At 40.8% G+C, this 14,658-nt stretch overlaps 1 protein-coding gene across 5 annotated transcripts in view; it reads right to left on the bottom strand.

The window, feature by feature from the left end:
- Xrn1 (5'-3' exoribonuclease 1) overlaps positions 1–14,658 on the bottom strand; it is a 117,388-nt gene that overhangs the window by 10,201 nt on the left and 92,529 nt on the right. For 4 of the 5 annotated variants that reach the window (XM_028866012.2, XM_028866013.2, XM_028866014.2 and 1 more), the window contains 6 exons: positions 14,022–14,130; positions 9,559–9,620; positions 7,486–7,596; positions 7,215–7,337; positions 6,135–6,294; positions 1,314–1,489 (listed from right to left, as the gene is read on the bottom strand). In XM_028866012.2, the coding sequence (XP_028721845.1) occupies positions 1,314–1,489; positions 6,135–6,294; positions 7,215–7,337; positions 7,486–7,596; positions 9,559–9,620; positions 14,022–14,130 (741 nt within the window). Of the gene's footprint in view, positions 1–1,313; positions 1,490–6,134; positions 6,295–7,214; positions 7,338–7,485; positions 7,597–9,558; positions 9,621–14,021; positions 14,131–14,658 lie in introns of those variants that run through there. The other variant, XM_037207850.1, reaches the window with a different exon arrangement.

The following is a 14,658-nucleotide window of genomic DNA, read 5'->3' as shown; positions in this document are numbered from 1 at the left end:
CAAAACTGTTTGAATTTAGGAGTTAGCGACCAACCTGACTGCACATGAAGGAAGTTTAAAACAGAATCAAAGAACGAGCTGTCTAAATAGACTGAGCACCAAGTATTTCAATGAAAACAAAGGCTAGCAAAGCTTTTTTTCTGTTCTAAGAATTGGCAAACTAAGCCTTTTGCTAAAAAGTTTTACATTAAAAAACAAAACAAAACAAAACAAACCAACAAAAAACCAGCTGGGTGGTGGTGGCACACCCTTTCATCCCAGGCAGAGGCAGAGGCAGGCAGATCTCTATGAACTCCAGGCCAGCCTGGTCCACAGAGTGAGTTCCAGGACAGCCAGGGCTATTACACACAAAGCCCCGTTTCAAAAAACCAAAAAAATCCCAACCCAACCCAAACCCAACCCCAAACCAGAATTGCTTATGAAAACTTTCCCACTATTGTAGAGATGAGAAAATGTGACAAAGACTGTATGGTCCAAAGTAAGAAATAATGGCCACTGACAGAAACAGCTTGCACACTCATGTTTCCTACCACCCTTAAGCAGCAGCTGGGACTATTAACTGCCCAAGTATGAGAGACTCAGAGGTTCTTCTTTGATTGGAGGCTCCAGCTCGCCCCTGCATGGTCTAGAAAGCCCCATTCCCATCTCTCTCTCTCTCTTTCACAACCCTCTCCCAGCTGTAACCCACACCCCGAGAGTCTCTGAACAAAGGATAGGCGCCAACAAAAAGCCCAGGTCCCCACTCTTGGTGGCTGTTGCAGCTTCTACCCCTGAAGTTGCCAGCTGCCCAAGTTCTTGCCCAAGCACTCAGCTCTTGACCATACTTGGGTACAAACCCAGCTTGTGCAGACATCATCATCTCTCACCTATAGCCTAAAAATTTCTCTGCTTTAGTTTAGGTGAGTGACTTCTCTGGCCTTGATCTGTGGGACTGGAGGAACCAGCCCGGGAGTTGCTTTGCTTAATATACCTCTTGTTATAGTTTTTCAATTCATCTTGACCTGGTTGACTGCATCTTGGAGAAACTTATGATGATGGGGGAGGGGGGGTGTACAGAAAACCTATTACTGTCATTGAGCTTTAGGAGTGATCTTATCTATTCTGTTGTACAGTATGTGAGGCCTTGAGTTCAGTTCCTAATGCTGTTGAAAAACACAACTCCTCAAACCACAAACACACAAAATCCTCACACTCACACACACAAAAATCCAACCTCCACACTACTGCATTTTTTCTAGCTAAAGATCTTCCAGCCAATCATGCTCAGTTAAAGATCTATATCCGTACAAACATCACGCAGCAGTATACTATACCTGTGTTGTCCTCAGAAAGGAGAAATCTGGTTGTGGCATTCCAACAAGGGAACAAATTCGAGCAAGTTCAGCTACTGATGTGGACACAGGAGGGATATGACTAGGCCAACACACACTATCCACAGATGGACTATTTTGGTATTCACTAGTACCATGAGGCTTGTTCATAAAGCATGCTGTCAAGAGAGAGAAGGGAATATTCATGTTAATTAAAATGATCTTGGGGCTGGAGAGATGGCTCAGAGGTTTAGAGCACTGGCTGCTCTTCCAGAGGTCCTGAGTTCAATTCCCAGCAACCACATGGTGGCTCACAACCATCTATAATGAGATCTGGCACCCTCCTTTGTATACATAATAAATAAATAAATAAATAAATAAATAAATAAATAAATAAATAAATAAATAAAAAATGATCTTGGACTATCCAGTTGTGGTGGTTTGAATAAGAATGGCCTCCACAGGCTCCTATATGAATGCTTAGTCACCAGGAAGGTATCGGTTTGATGGATTAAAAGGATTAGGAGGTGTGGCCTTGTTGGAGGTGGGCTATGAGGTTTCAAAAGCTCATGCCAGGCTCAGTTCCTCTCTGTCAGCCACTGCTCTGGAGCCATGTATGTGACCATGATGCTAATGGACTGAACTGAAACTGTTAAGCAAACCCACAATTAAACTCTTTGATAGGAGTTGCCTTGGTCATGGGGCTTCCTCACAGCAAAAGAACAGTGACCAAGACATCAGTTACTGCAGGTTTGTAGTCCATCAAACAGAAACTGCTAGATGGTCAAAAAATGACAGGCTGGGCACGGTGGCTTGCACCTGTAATCCTGAGGCAGGTGGATTGCCACCAGTTTGAGTCCAGTCTGGGATACAAAATGAGATTCTGTCTCCAAAAACCACTAGAAAAAAATAGTCAAGAAGTAAATTTAGATGGTTATAGTTGACAAATGAAAATTACCAAGGTTAAACTTTAAATTGGGCATGATAGAGCTTATTTGAACATAAGTATATGTCAGTGAAGAATTAATCCAGCCTAGAATTTATTATGTGGACCATGCTGTCTTCAAATTCAAAGAGCTCTATCCACCTCTGTTCCCAGAGTGCTGGGTGTGCTACCTTATCTACCTCAATTCCTGCTTTTGACTGGGTGTCATGAAACTTAGATTAGCTTCAAACCTGTTACATAGTCCAGGCTGGTCTTGAACTCAGTATCTTCTTGCCTCAACTTCTCAAGGGCTGAAAGCACATGTGTGCATCAAAACCCTGTTTATGCAGTACTGAGAACTAAACCCAGGCCTGTGCAAACAAACCAGCCACTCTACCAGTGAAACTACGTGCTCATCCTTGAAACCTCTATTTTAGAAAAGAGATTAAACATCTGGGAATCTGAGGCAGGAGGATCACCAGTTCAAAGTCAACCTGGACTACTTAATGAGATCTCAAAAACAAAACAAAACAAAAAACAAAAAACCCCAAAATAAAAAGGGTTGTGGGGTACAGCCTGATGGTAGAACAGTCTAGCTTGCTTGAGGCCCCAAGTTCAATCTCTTATAATAAATACTTCATAAAACAGAAGGGGGAGGGGTGTTGAGTGACCTTGCTCAAAGTCACAGAACCTGTTAGTTGTACGACACAGGCTAGATTCTTAAGTACTTAAGTTCTTCACATTTTCAAAATACTGAAATTAAACGAAACCTACTTGTTCCTGAAACTTACCAATTTTGCTTAACAATTATTTCGATTTATTCCAGGAACATATCTGTCACTAAGATAAATATGTAATTAATTTCTAATAGGTTTTGAGAGCCAGTGAGATGGCTCAGTGGTTAGGGCCCACCTGATACCAAGCCCAAAGACCTGAATTTGATTCCCCAAAATCACATGGTGGAAGAAGGAAACTGATGGCCATGGGTTGTCTTCTAACTTCCAAATGGCACCATGGCATGTGCATGACCCCACTTCCACAATCAATAAATGTGAAATATTTTTAAAAATCCATTAAAAAAGAAAGCTATAAATATAAGTACCTATATATGTATATGTACATACACATACATATATGTATATACAGATACACACACATGTATATATATATATATATATATATGTATATATATATATATAAACACACACACACACACACACACACATATATATATAAGCATCATTAAAAATATATTTTAAAGACGGGGTTTCTATATGTAATGTGGCTGCCCTGGAACTCTCTATGTAGACTAGGCTGGCTTTGAACTTACAGACAGCCACCTGCCTCTGCCTCTAAGTGCTAGGATTAAAGGTATGCTACTACACTCAGCTTCTAATAGCTTTTGAAATTATTAATTACCCAATATTTACTGGAGTATATTGGAGCTAGACATTGCCTTTGGTCCAGATTTTGATCCTTAATAAGTTCAGACTGATTTACTCAAAACTTTTTGTTGTTGTTGTTGTTCGAGACAGGGTTTTCACTGTGTAGCTTTGTGCTTTTCCTTGAACTCACTCTGTAGCCCAGGCTGGCCTCGAACTCACAGAGATCCGCCTGGCTCTGCCTTCCCAGTGCTGAGATTAAATGCGTGAGATTAAACACCACCCAAAACTTTGTTTTTTAATACTCTGAGAAACTTCTGTTCCAATGCAGTTTTGTCTGAGTCCTTCTCCCTGGTCAGTCCTGGCAGATGATTACACAGGTGCAATATTAAAATGTAAGGTCCCTAAGGCACAGGCACAATGACAGATAGGTACTGAGATTCATCACTGAGCCACATGCTACACTACAGGTTTCATAGATTTAAAGTATAGTTCCAATATGTACCCTTGTCAATAATTTGTAATTGATGTGATAGCTTTTTCAGTTTCTACACTGGGTAAGTTATTATAATTTAATGCTGTTGTCAACTGATGGCATCTCCACGATGGGACTGATGTGCTATTGCTTTATATATTACTATCACAAGTTATTTGGAATGACTGTGCTCATTTTATAAACTGGAAAGATATTTAGAAAAGTTAAAAATGTATTTAATAATACACAATCACCTTTAAATAGGAGGGATAAAAGGATTGACACTTTCATGTCTCTGTATTTATCTGTAATAGTTTAAGTTATCACAAGAAGATGTAGGGCTGACAAACCTTTTGATTACATATTTATTTATATTGCAGCATAAATGACACAAACAAAAACCCGTGAATTGTTTTTGGACAGACTTCAGTTATGTAACCTGGGATGGCTTTCAACTTGAAGCAATTTTTGTTTCAGCCACTCAAGTGCTGGGATTAAACATTAACAAACCTGGCTTTAAAAAATGATTCTCAGCTGGGCATGGTGCTGTAGGTCTTTAATGCTAGCCCTTGGTGGGCAGTGGCAGGTGGATCTCTAAATTCATGGCCAGCCTGATCTACATAGTAAATTCTAGGCTAGCCAGGCCAGAACTACATAGTAAGACCCTGTCTTAAAAAAAAAAAAAAAAGCCCAAAATAAACCCAAGCAAAGGCTGGTGTATGCTTGTAATTCCAGTACTCAGGAAGCTAATGTCAGGAGGCTCATGAGTTCTTTTGTTTTGTTTTATTTATTGTTTTTTCGAGACAGGGTTTCTCTGTGTAGTTTTAGAGCCTTTCCTCTGTGAGTTTGAGGCCAGCCTGGTCTACAGAGTGAGTTCCAGGATGGCCAGGGCTGTTACACAGAGAAACTCTTATAGAAAAACAACAAAAAAAGACAAAAAGTTCTTGGTCAGCTTGAACTGTTTACCTCCACAGTGAGACTCCATCTTAAGAAAAGACAAAAACACATTAATATTTTATTCATAAAATAAAATGGAGCAAAACAAAAGCTTTATTAACAAAATTATTTATTACTTTATTTGTATATATTAATCCTAGAATAGGATTTTACTATGTAGCTCAGGCTGACCTAGAACTCATTATGTAGTGCAGGCTGGACTTGGACTCATGGAAATTGTTCTGCATTAGCCTTCTAAGGGTAGGACAGCATGTGTGAGGCACTATACCAGGCTCCAAAGAACAGCTACTTATTTACTTCCCTAATTTTTAAAAGATCTGTTATTTTTGTGTGTGTGTGTCCATTTGTGGGTTTATGAACATGAAGGCAGGTGCATGAGGAGGCCAGAGGTGTTGGAGCCCGTTGAGCCGGGGTTATAACTGGCTGGTGGTCACCTGACATGGTTGCTAGGAACTGAAGTCTGGTTCTTTGCAAGTGGAGTGCACTCTCTTAACCTTGAGCCCTCTCTCTAGCCCTATTTCTTCATTTATGTGTGTCTGTGTGCACATGAAGGCCAGAACAGCGTGTATCCTCCGCTATCACTGTCTGCTATTCCTTTGAGGCAGGGTCTCTCCTTGAACCTGGGGCTTGGTTTTCTTGGATAGGCTGGAAGCCAGTCGGATGCAGCAATCCTCTTATTTCCCTAGTAGCTGGAATAATAGGTGTTTATGGGCTACCTAGCTTGTTATATGTGTGTTATATAGGTGAACTCCAGTCTTTATAAACACGTGGCAGGTATTTTCACTGTTGAGTCACCTCTCCGCCCCCTAGTTAAAAAAGAACCAATGGTGTTGGGAGGTGGCTGAATGGGGAAAGGTGCTTGCTGTCAAGCGTGATGACCTGAGTTCAATCTCAGGGACATGCACCATGGAAGGAGAGAAGTGATTCCTCCAAGTTATCCTCTCATCTCCACATGTGTGCTGCACACATAAATATACACCAGACAGACAGACAGACAAACATGGTAAACTTTTTTGGAAGAAACCAAATGAAGCAAACTTTTGGAAATGATATTCATTATTACTAACAGTACTCAGTTAACTCACCCAGCTTCTGATTTTGTTCAGGATGTGCTAACAGTCCATGCTCATCTCTTCTACTGGAAGAAGCAGTGACTTCTTTATTAAATTGTTTCCCATCACTCTTACTGTCTGCTGTGTCAGGGCTATCAATCTTTAGAATTTCTTTAAGCATCCGTGTTCCTTTCTTTTTAGAAGATGATTCATAGGTAGATGCGGGGTGAGAAGAAAGTAAATGTTAGGCTTATGTAGCTTATTCATTTTCCTTCTTGATTTTCTGAGGTTATTTTTTTCTTTTGAGGTGTTGTCCTTATGCATGCTAGATAGGAACCCTACTATTGGGCTATCTCTTCAGCCTTTGCTCATTCTTTTGAAGAGCTCCTGCTGTTAAAAAGACTCTAACTAAATTCCTCTAAGACAAATAGATGGTCAACAGCTGAAAAACACCCACATTTCACTTTTAGCCTAGTCAACAGCAATGTTTTAAAAAGCAGGGAACTGATGAGTGGTGGTGGTGGTGGTGGTGGTGGCGGCGGCGGCAGCGCATGCCTTTCATCCCAGCACTCAGGAGGCAGAGCCAGGCGGATCTCTGTGAGTTCGAGGCCAGCCTGGTCTACAGAGCAAGATCCAGGACAGGCACCAAAACTACACAGAGAAACCCTGTCTCGAAAAAAAAAGCAAAAAAAAAAAAAAAAAAAAAAAAGCAGGGAATTATGGTCTATTGGGAAAGCAAAACAAAACCCTACAGAAACAACAGCACAACAGGATGGCTAAATTGCTCCAAGCATCCTGGTTTTCCTCACATGATGCCGATAGTTATTCAAGAGCCAGGTGTTGAAGCACGCCTTTAATCCCAGCACTCAGGAGGAAGTGACAGGCGGATCTCTGTGAGTTCAAGGCTAGCTTGGTCTACAGTGTGAGTTCCAGGACAGTTAGAGCAGTCACACAGAGAAACCCTGTCTCAAAAAACCAAAACCAAACCAAACAAAAAGGGATGCAAGATACCATGCAACATGAGACACAGGGTTTGAACAGATGCATGGGGTATGCATGCATGGCCAATGGAAGAGCAATGATTGTAGTTCCAAAGATGCTGAGCATACAAACCATAGCAAACGACTGTGGTGACAGATGCTCCTCATCTGGGTGCTCTCCACGGTGAGGTGACTGTACATCACTTTCTTTAGAGATATTCAAAGATGCTAAAAAGTTCTCAATTCCAGAGTGAGGCTAAAAAAAAAAATAAATATTTATGCATAAAGATCAAAGAAGGAAGAAGTAGTAAAAAAGCTAGATTTTACTCTAAAAATTCAATTTTCACTCATTTTCCTAGATGTAAAAGTTTGGGAAGAGACACTGAATTTATTTATTTATTTACCTTATCAACAACATTTGGGTAACCAGTCACAACCTTCTGGGCTTCTGAAGCTCCTGGACTTTCATTTCTCTTCAATAGTTTAATATTACATTTGGCAGATCCTCCAGAAGTCTGTAAGAAAGAATATGTTTTGTGCAAGTAAACTTAGTTACCATCTTAACAGTATTCTAAATAACCTGCGCAAAGTATCTATGTACTGTACTCTCTCTGTGAAGATTTATCCATGTGTGTGAGTGTTTTACCTGCATGTTAGTGCACCACTGCTTAAGTGAGCTGTCATGTGGGTGCTGGGAACTGAACCCAGGTCCTGTGCAAGAGCACTCAGTGCACTTAAAACTAAGTGAGCCAACTCTCCAGCTCCAAGTACTGCTTTCTTTTAATGCCGTAAGAAAAAAAGGGGAAGAAAAAAATGGGGGGAAATTATCTTTATTTTCATTAACCTGTGAATAGATTTAGATTTCATTCAGTTTTGAATACGGACAATAACCACTGATATGGACTGTGTGTTTGTGCTGCCCCATCTCAATCAGGAACTAATCAGCTTTATGAGGTGGCATTCTCACGATGGGACTGGCAACCGTAATAGGAGAAAGAAGACAGCGCATCCTCTCTAATATGTCAGAATTGATGACAGGAGCCTAAGAAGGCCAAAAAAAGCCCTGAGAGGACAGAGGCCTTACCAAATCCTAACTATTTCAGTGCTGCTGTCTCTCTCAACTTACACATTTCACTTTACTATTAAAAACATTATTTTAGCTGAGTGTAGTGGCACACACTTCTAATCTCAGTACTCTTTTGAAGATATAGGCAGAATGATCAGGAGTTCAAGGCTAGCCTTAGCTACCTACATAGTGAGTTAAGAGGCTAACTTGTGTTACAAGAGATCTTGTCTAAAAATCAGCATTTGCTCCCAAGCCTGGCCACCTTTTTTTTTTTTGCAATGGTAGAAACTGAACCAGGGCCTTCCACATAGTAGAGAAGCTCTCATCATTGAGTTATGTTCCTAACTCAAGAGTTGCATTTGTCAAAAATGTAAAGTATAATATACATTCATAAAAGTACACATAACTATCTACATGCTCTTTATTAAACCATAGAGACTTTGTAAAACAAAATAAAATGCATGATCTCAGCTCCCCCTTTCTAACTCTATATAATTTGACTTTTAACGTTGCTACCAGTGTACATACAAATAGACACGCTGGAATATTTTATAAAATGTGAGAAAAGCTTTAAGTGATCAAAAGTTTATTTCCATCTTAAAAATAAAGAAGTTGAGGCTGTTAAGAATCGCTCAAGGGCTGGAGAGATAGCTCAGAGCTTAAGAGCACTGGCTGCTCTTCCAGAGGTCCTGAGTTCAATTCCCAGCAACCACATGGTGGCTCACAACCATTTGTAATGATATCTGGCGCCCTCTTCTGGCCCGCAGGGATACGTGCAAGACAGAATACTGTATATACATAATAAATAAATCTTTAAAAAAAAAAAAAAAAAAGAATTGCTCAAGACCACCCAACTCTTTTTTTTTTTTTTTTTTTTTTTTTTGGAGACAGGGTTTATCTGTGTAACAGTCCTGGCTGTCCTGAAACTTGAGTTGTAGACCAGGTTGGCCTCGAACTCACTGAGATCCACCTGCCTCCCAAGTGCTGGGATTATAGGTGTGTGCCTCCGCCACCTGGCAAGACCACCCAACTCTTAAGTGGTAAAATGAGGACGACAGATGTCTATTTTTTTTTTTTTGGTTTTTCGAGACAGGGTTTCACTGTGTAGCTTTGCGCCTTTCCTGGAACTCACTTGGTAGCCCAGGCTGGCCTTGAACTCACAGAGATCGGCCTGGCTCTGCCTCCCGAGTGCTGGGATTAAAGGCGTGCGCCACCACCGCCCGGCGACAGATGTCTATTTTAAACACTAGTCTCCAGCTACGTTCAGTCTCCATCCAAGTGACTGTGACTATGGCTTTCACCACATTCCTTACAGATGGTTGAAACGCTGCAAATTTTACTTAGGTGCTATACAACAACCAAGTGCATAAGAACATCCATCCATGAAAAAGTGTATTTAAAGAAAAATTACCTGTTTATTGGACAGTTTTTGTGTCTGACACTCAGCTTTAGGACTCTTATATTCTTCCTTAACTGGAGACAAGAAAACAGAAATTTTGGGAAGCAAAAGAGCTTACTAAACCCCAGTTAAATTCATCAAGTATTTCCCATAGCAAACAGTGTTTAAGTTTCCTCCGGGGTCTGTGCTCCCCCTCCCCCGTGCTGTCAATGCTGGAGAGCAGACCTAGGTGCTGGTCCATGCCAGGCAAGTGCTCTTCCACTGATCACAGCCCTAGATGAGAAGATGTATGAACTGAAGAAATTTATAATCCAGGTGAGATAGAGAAAGATCATTGTAGATTATCAGAAGGGAAAGGAAAGTGGCATCTGAATTGGGTGATGCAGGGGTGGTAGGTTCTCCAAGTGCAAAAGAAGAGGTTTAGCATTGTTTTCTAGGCAAAACAAGCAAGCAAACAAACAAATAAAAAAACACAACCCAAAAGGATTCAAGAAAAGACATGAAAGCAGAAAGGACTGTACTTTTGCAGTTAGTTCTAAATGAGTCAGTTCTGTAGGAGCTTAAGGAGTAATATCAAGCTTAGTGGAACTAAAGAGGCAGGTAAGTCATAATCGAGGAGACATTGACACCTATGGAATTAAGTTGTAAGCAATGGGCAAGCAATCACAGAAAGACTCTGAGCAGGTAGTAATCTGATCAGAATTGTAATTTGGTAATATTAATTTATGAGCAATACACTATTGGCTAGATAAAGGAGAGTAAGAGACAAATAAAAAAGCTTTAAAAAATTTTATTTCTGAAGCTGGGGAGTTGTGGTGCATGCCTTTAATTCCAGCACTGGGAAGCAGAGGGAGGCGGATCTCAAAGTTTGAAGCCAGCCTGGTTCAGGACAGCCAGGGATACAGAGAAATCCTGTCTCAAAAAACAAAACAAATACAAACAACCATTTTTTGAGTTTATGTGTGTGTTTGTGTTTATGTATGCACGGTATATATATGTACATGTGCATGGATGCCAGATGTAAATAAGGGGTTTCCTTCCTTATGGATTACCACTTAACTTTTCTGGACAGGGTGTCTCACTGAATCTGGAGTTTACCCATTCAGCTAGATGGGGAGGCCGATGAATTCCAGGGGTCTGCCTGTCTCTACCCTTCTCTCCTTGATGCTGGAATTACAGACAGTGTTCTTGGTGCCTGCCTTCAACAGTGTGCTGAGGATCTGGATTCAGGCCCTCATGTCTGTGCTACAGGCACTTCACTGACTGGAATAGGTTCCCAAGCCCTAATGGCTTTATTTTGAGACAAGGTCTTGCTGTGTATCCTAGTTTGGCCTGGAAATCACTATACAGCCTAAGGCTGGCCTTGAACTTGCGGTCCAATTCTCCTAACACATCCTTCATAATGCTGGGATTGTAGGTGTATACCATTATACTCATGAAAGCAACTTTTACCATTTCTGCTAAGGGGAAGCTAAGAGGCAATAGGGGAAATAAAAAATTGAGAGATTATCTTTAGAATATTTAGGAATCCTTCAGGATACAGAGATGAAGGAGATGAAGCTAGTATATAATCTCCTACTGTATTAGATACACTAGGTTATATAGTTGTCTGTAGCTCATTTTTTACTCCTTACCACCGGACTGGCCATAGTGACACCTGCCTGTGATCCCAGCATTTAGGAAGTGGGAGCAGGAGGACCAGCAGTTTAAAGTTATCCTTGAGTACACAGTGAGGTCCCAGCCAACCTAGGCTTTGGGAGACTCTGTGTCTAACAACAATGAAAACATCATCACCACAACCAGCAGCAAAAAGCAGGTGAGGAGAGATGAAAGGAAAGGAGACACCAAGGGAAGAGCATGAGGAACGTGTCAGGACATGGGAAGGGAGAATAAAAACGGGAAGGAGACAAGGAAGACAGGAAAAGAAAGGAATGAAAAGGTGAGGTGAGGGCACACATGACTAGAGCTTTGTTGAGACACACAGTTTCATAGAGTAACCTAAGTCACTGTGGATAGAAACAATTTTAGTACATTTTCATTAAATATACAACCTTTAGCTGAAAAAGCCGAAGCATGGAGAGGTAGATAAAAGAAGGTTGGATTTGATTTGGGTATGTAGTATGTACGCGTGGAAATATATGGAACCATATTAGTAGCTACAATTAATATATACTAATATATAATAGAAAATCAAAAAATTTCCCCCCAAAGAACTGAGGCCCAAGTCCAGTCAGTTTTCCGGTGATTTTTACTAATCACTGTAAAAGGATGTAATGGCATTCTTTCCAAAACTCTTCAAAAATATCAGAAGGACTATACCTCAGTTCTTTCTCCTCAAATTAACACATCAGGTAGATTGAATAAAGGATAAATCACCCCCCACCCCCCCACCCCCCGCCCCGATACAGAAAAACAAAACAAAACTTGTCAAGGATCTAGGGGAGGGACAGGAGTGAGGAGATGGCTCATTCAGGAACCTGTCAGCTGCACAAGCATGAGTGAGAATCTGAGTTTGGGTCGTTGGCATCTCTGTCAGAACTGGACTGGGAAGTATGTACCTGTTACCTCAGCTCTAGGGAAGGGTGGAGACAGGAGGATCCCTGGAGCTCATTGGCCAGCTAGTCTACTCAACCACTGAGCTCCAGATTTAGTTAGAGACTCTGTCTTTAAAAATGAGGTAGATGAACCAGCAAGATGGCTCAGAGGATAAAGGTCCTTGCTGCCGTAGTGGAAGAAGAGAACCAGCTCCCATAAGCTGTCCTGACCTCTACACATGTACACAAAATAAATGAAGGAATAAAAAGTTTAAGAAAAAAGGTGGAGAAAGGCCGTGGAAGACACCTGGCATCTCTCACACACGCCTGTATGCACATGCAGACACATCTACATGAACACATAAGCCCTTATGAAGGAGTTTAAGGCTCTAGATGTGTAGCTCAGGGGTATATTGTTTGCTTGGTGGGTTTGAGGTACTGGGTTCAATCCTTAGAACTGAAAAGGAGCCGGGCGGTGGTGGCGCACGCCTTTAATCCCAGCACTCGGGAGGCAGAGCCAGGTGGATCTCTGTGAGTTTGAGGCCAGCCTGGGCTACCAAGTGAGTTCCAGGAAAGGTGCAAAGCTACATAGAGAAACCCTGTCTCAAAAAACAACAACAACAACAAAAAAACAAAAACAAAAACAAAACAAAACAAAAGAACTGAAAAGGAAGGAAGGGAGGAAGGAAGGAAAAAAGAAAGCAAAAATAACAAATATTTAACTAAATCTAGCTCCTCATAGGCCAAAATAAGAATTTAGAAAATAGAGAATTTACTAACCAAATAGAGGACAATGAAACCCATAGCTAAAAATCACATGTGATAGTAAAGACAGAAAGTTACTTCTGAGATCAGGGTCAGGCAAGAACGGCTGTTCTTTTTTTAAAAACAAAAAATTAACATATGGCCAAGTGGTGGTGGTGCATGCCTTTAATCCCAGCACTTGGGAGGCAGAGGCATGTGGATCTTTATGAGTTCAAGGCCATCCTGGTCTACAGAGTGAGTTCCAAGACAGCCTTGGCTACATAGGGCAACCCTGTCTAGAAAACAAAAACAAACCAAAAAACAAACAAACAAAAAACCAACAAACATAGCTTTATCAGTAACAGCATCAAAAAGAATAATAGAAGAATAAATTTAACAAAAGAAAGAAGTCTAAGGATCGTATACTGCAAATGATAACACATCAATGGTTATTAGAAAGAACTAAATAAATGGTAAGGCATTTGTGTTCACAGGCAGGGAAATGTAAGACACTGTACCCAATGTGATCTATGAAAATTCCAGGCACAGTGTTTGCAGAAATAGATAAGATTGTGGAAAGTCTGTATGGAAATATAAAGACTCAGAATAAATGAAACCATCCTGGAAAAGGCAAATGAAGCTGGGGGACTCCAAACTGTTTGATTTCTAAACTTACAGGAAAGCTAGAGTAAGGAAGACAGCATGCTGTTTGTATGGATGGGTATAGATCAGTGGGCTGGAACTGAGAGCCAACAAATCATCAGTTGAGTTTTACTAAGGGTACCAGCATGATGCAATGGGGGAAAGAACGTTCTTTTTGACAACTGTGCTGCAAAAACTGGGCATCTACATGCAAAAGCATCACTAACCTGCCCTTTCCTCATTACTGCAGACTTGAAAGTGATGGTTGTGTTTTACTGTTACTCTGTCTGTGTTTGTGTGGGCATGTGCACGACATGGCACACGTGCAGTTCAGAGGATAACCTGGGAGCGTTTCCCCCTTCCACCATGGGTGTCTTGGGGATTGAACTCAAGCTGCCAGGCTTGAGTGGCAAAGCCTTTTACCTGCTGCGCCACTGCATCTGCCTGATGAATTTAAAGTCTAAGTTATATTTCAACAAAGCTGTTCAAAGAACAAACAAACAAACAACAACAACAAGCAGATAGCACATAAACACTTTTCTACTTAAAACTTACGTTTCCGGTGAGGGTCATGTTTTCTTTGCTGATATTTAATACTGTTGTCATTAAAGTCAGATTTATGTGGTTGAGTTACTTGACTTATTTCTTGAGGTAGAACTGCACCCTGAAAGTTCAAATTCTCAGAAATCAACTAAACAAAACCTTAATATAACTTCAAAAAATTTTAAAATTAATTTAATAAAAATTACACAGCTTATTAGAAAAACACACAGAAAACTATAAAGAACTCAAAAAGCACCGTGGAAATAAGAATCATTAACACAGTGGCCACCACCCCAGGACTCCTCTATGTGTTAGTTAGAAAACAAGATAAGTAAGAAACAAGCACCCTCCCAAAGTTCTCTTTTCAATAGAAGTAATTCAATTCAACTTTGTTTCAAGTTAACAAATACAGAAACTAAAGACGTGTGAATCTTTGAATGTTTCTTCATTAACAGGCACTTTCCTAAATCTTTTTTTTTTTTTTTTGGTTTTTCGAGACAGGGTTTCTCTGTGTAGCTTTGCGCCTTTTCCTGGAACTCACTTGGTAGCCCAGGCTGGCCTCGAACTCACAGAGATCCGCCTGGCTCTGCCTCCCGAGTGCTGGGATTAAAGGCGTGCGCCACCACCGCCCGGCTTCCTAAATCTTTTT

Source organism: Peromyscus leucopus, chromosome 7 (genome assembly GCF_004664715.2).
Source record: "Peromyscus leucopus breed LL Stock chromosome 7, UCI_PerLeu_2.1, whole genome shotgun sequence".
Lineage (NCBI taxonomy): Eukaryota > Metazoa > Chordata > Mammalia > Rodentia > Cricetidae > Peromyscus > Peromyscus leucopus.
Note: the sequence above shows the minus strand (reverse complement) of the source record. Positions and strands in the feature narration are given on the sequence as shown.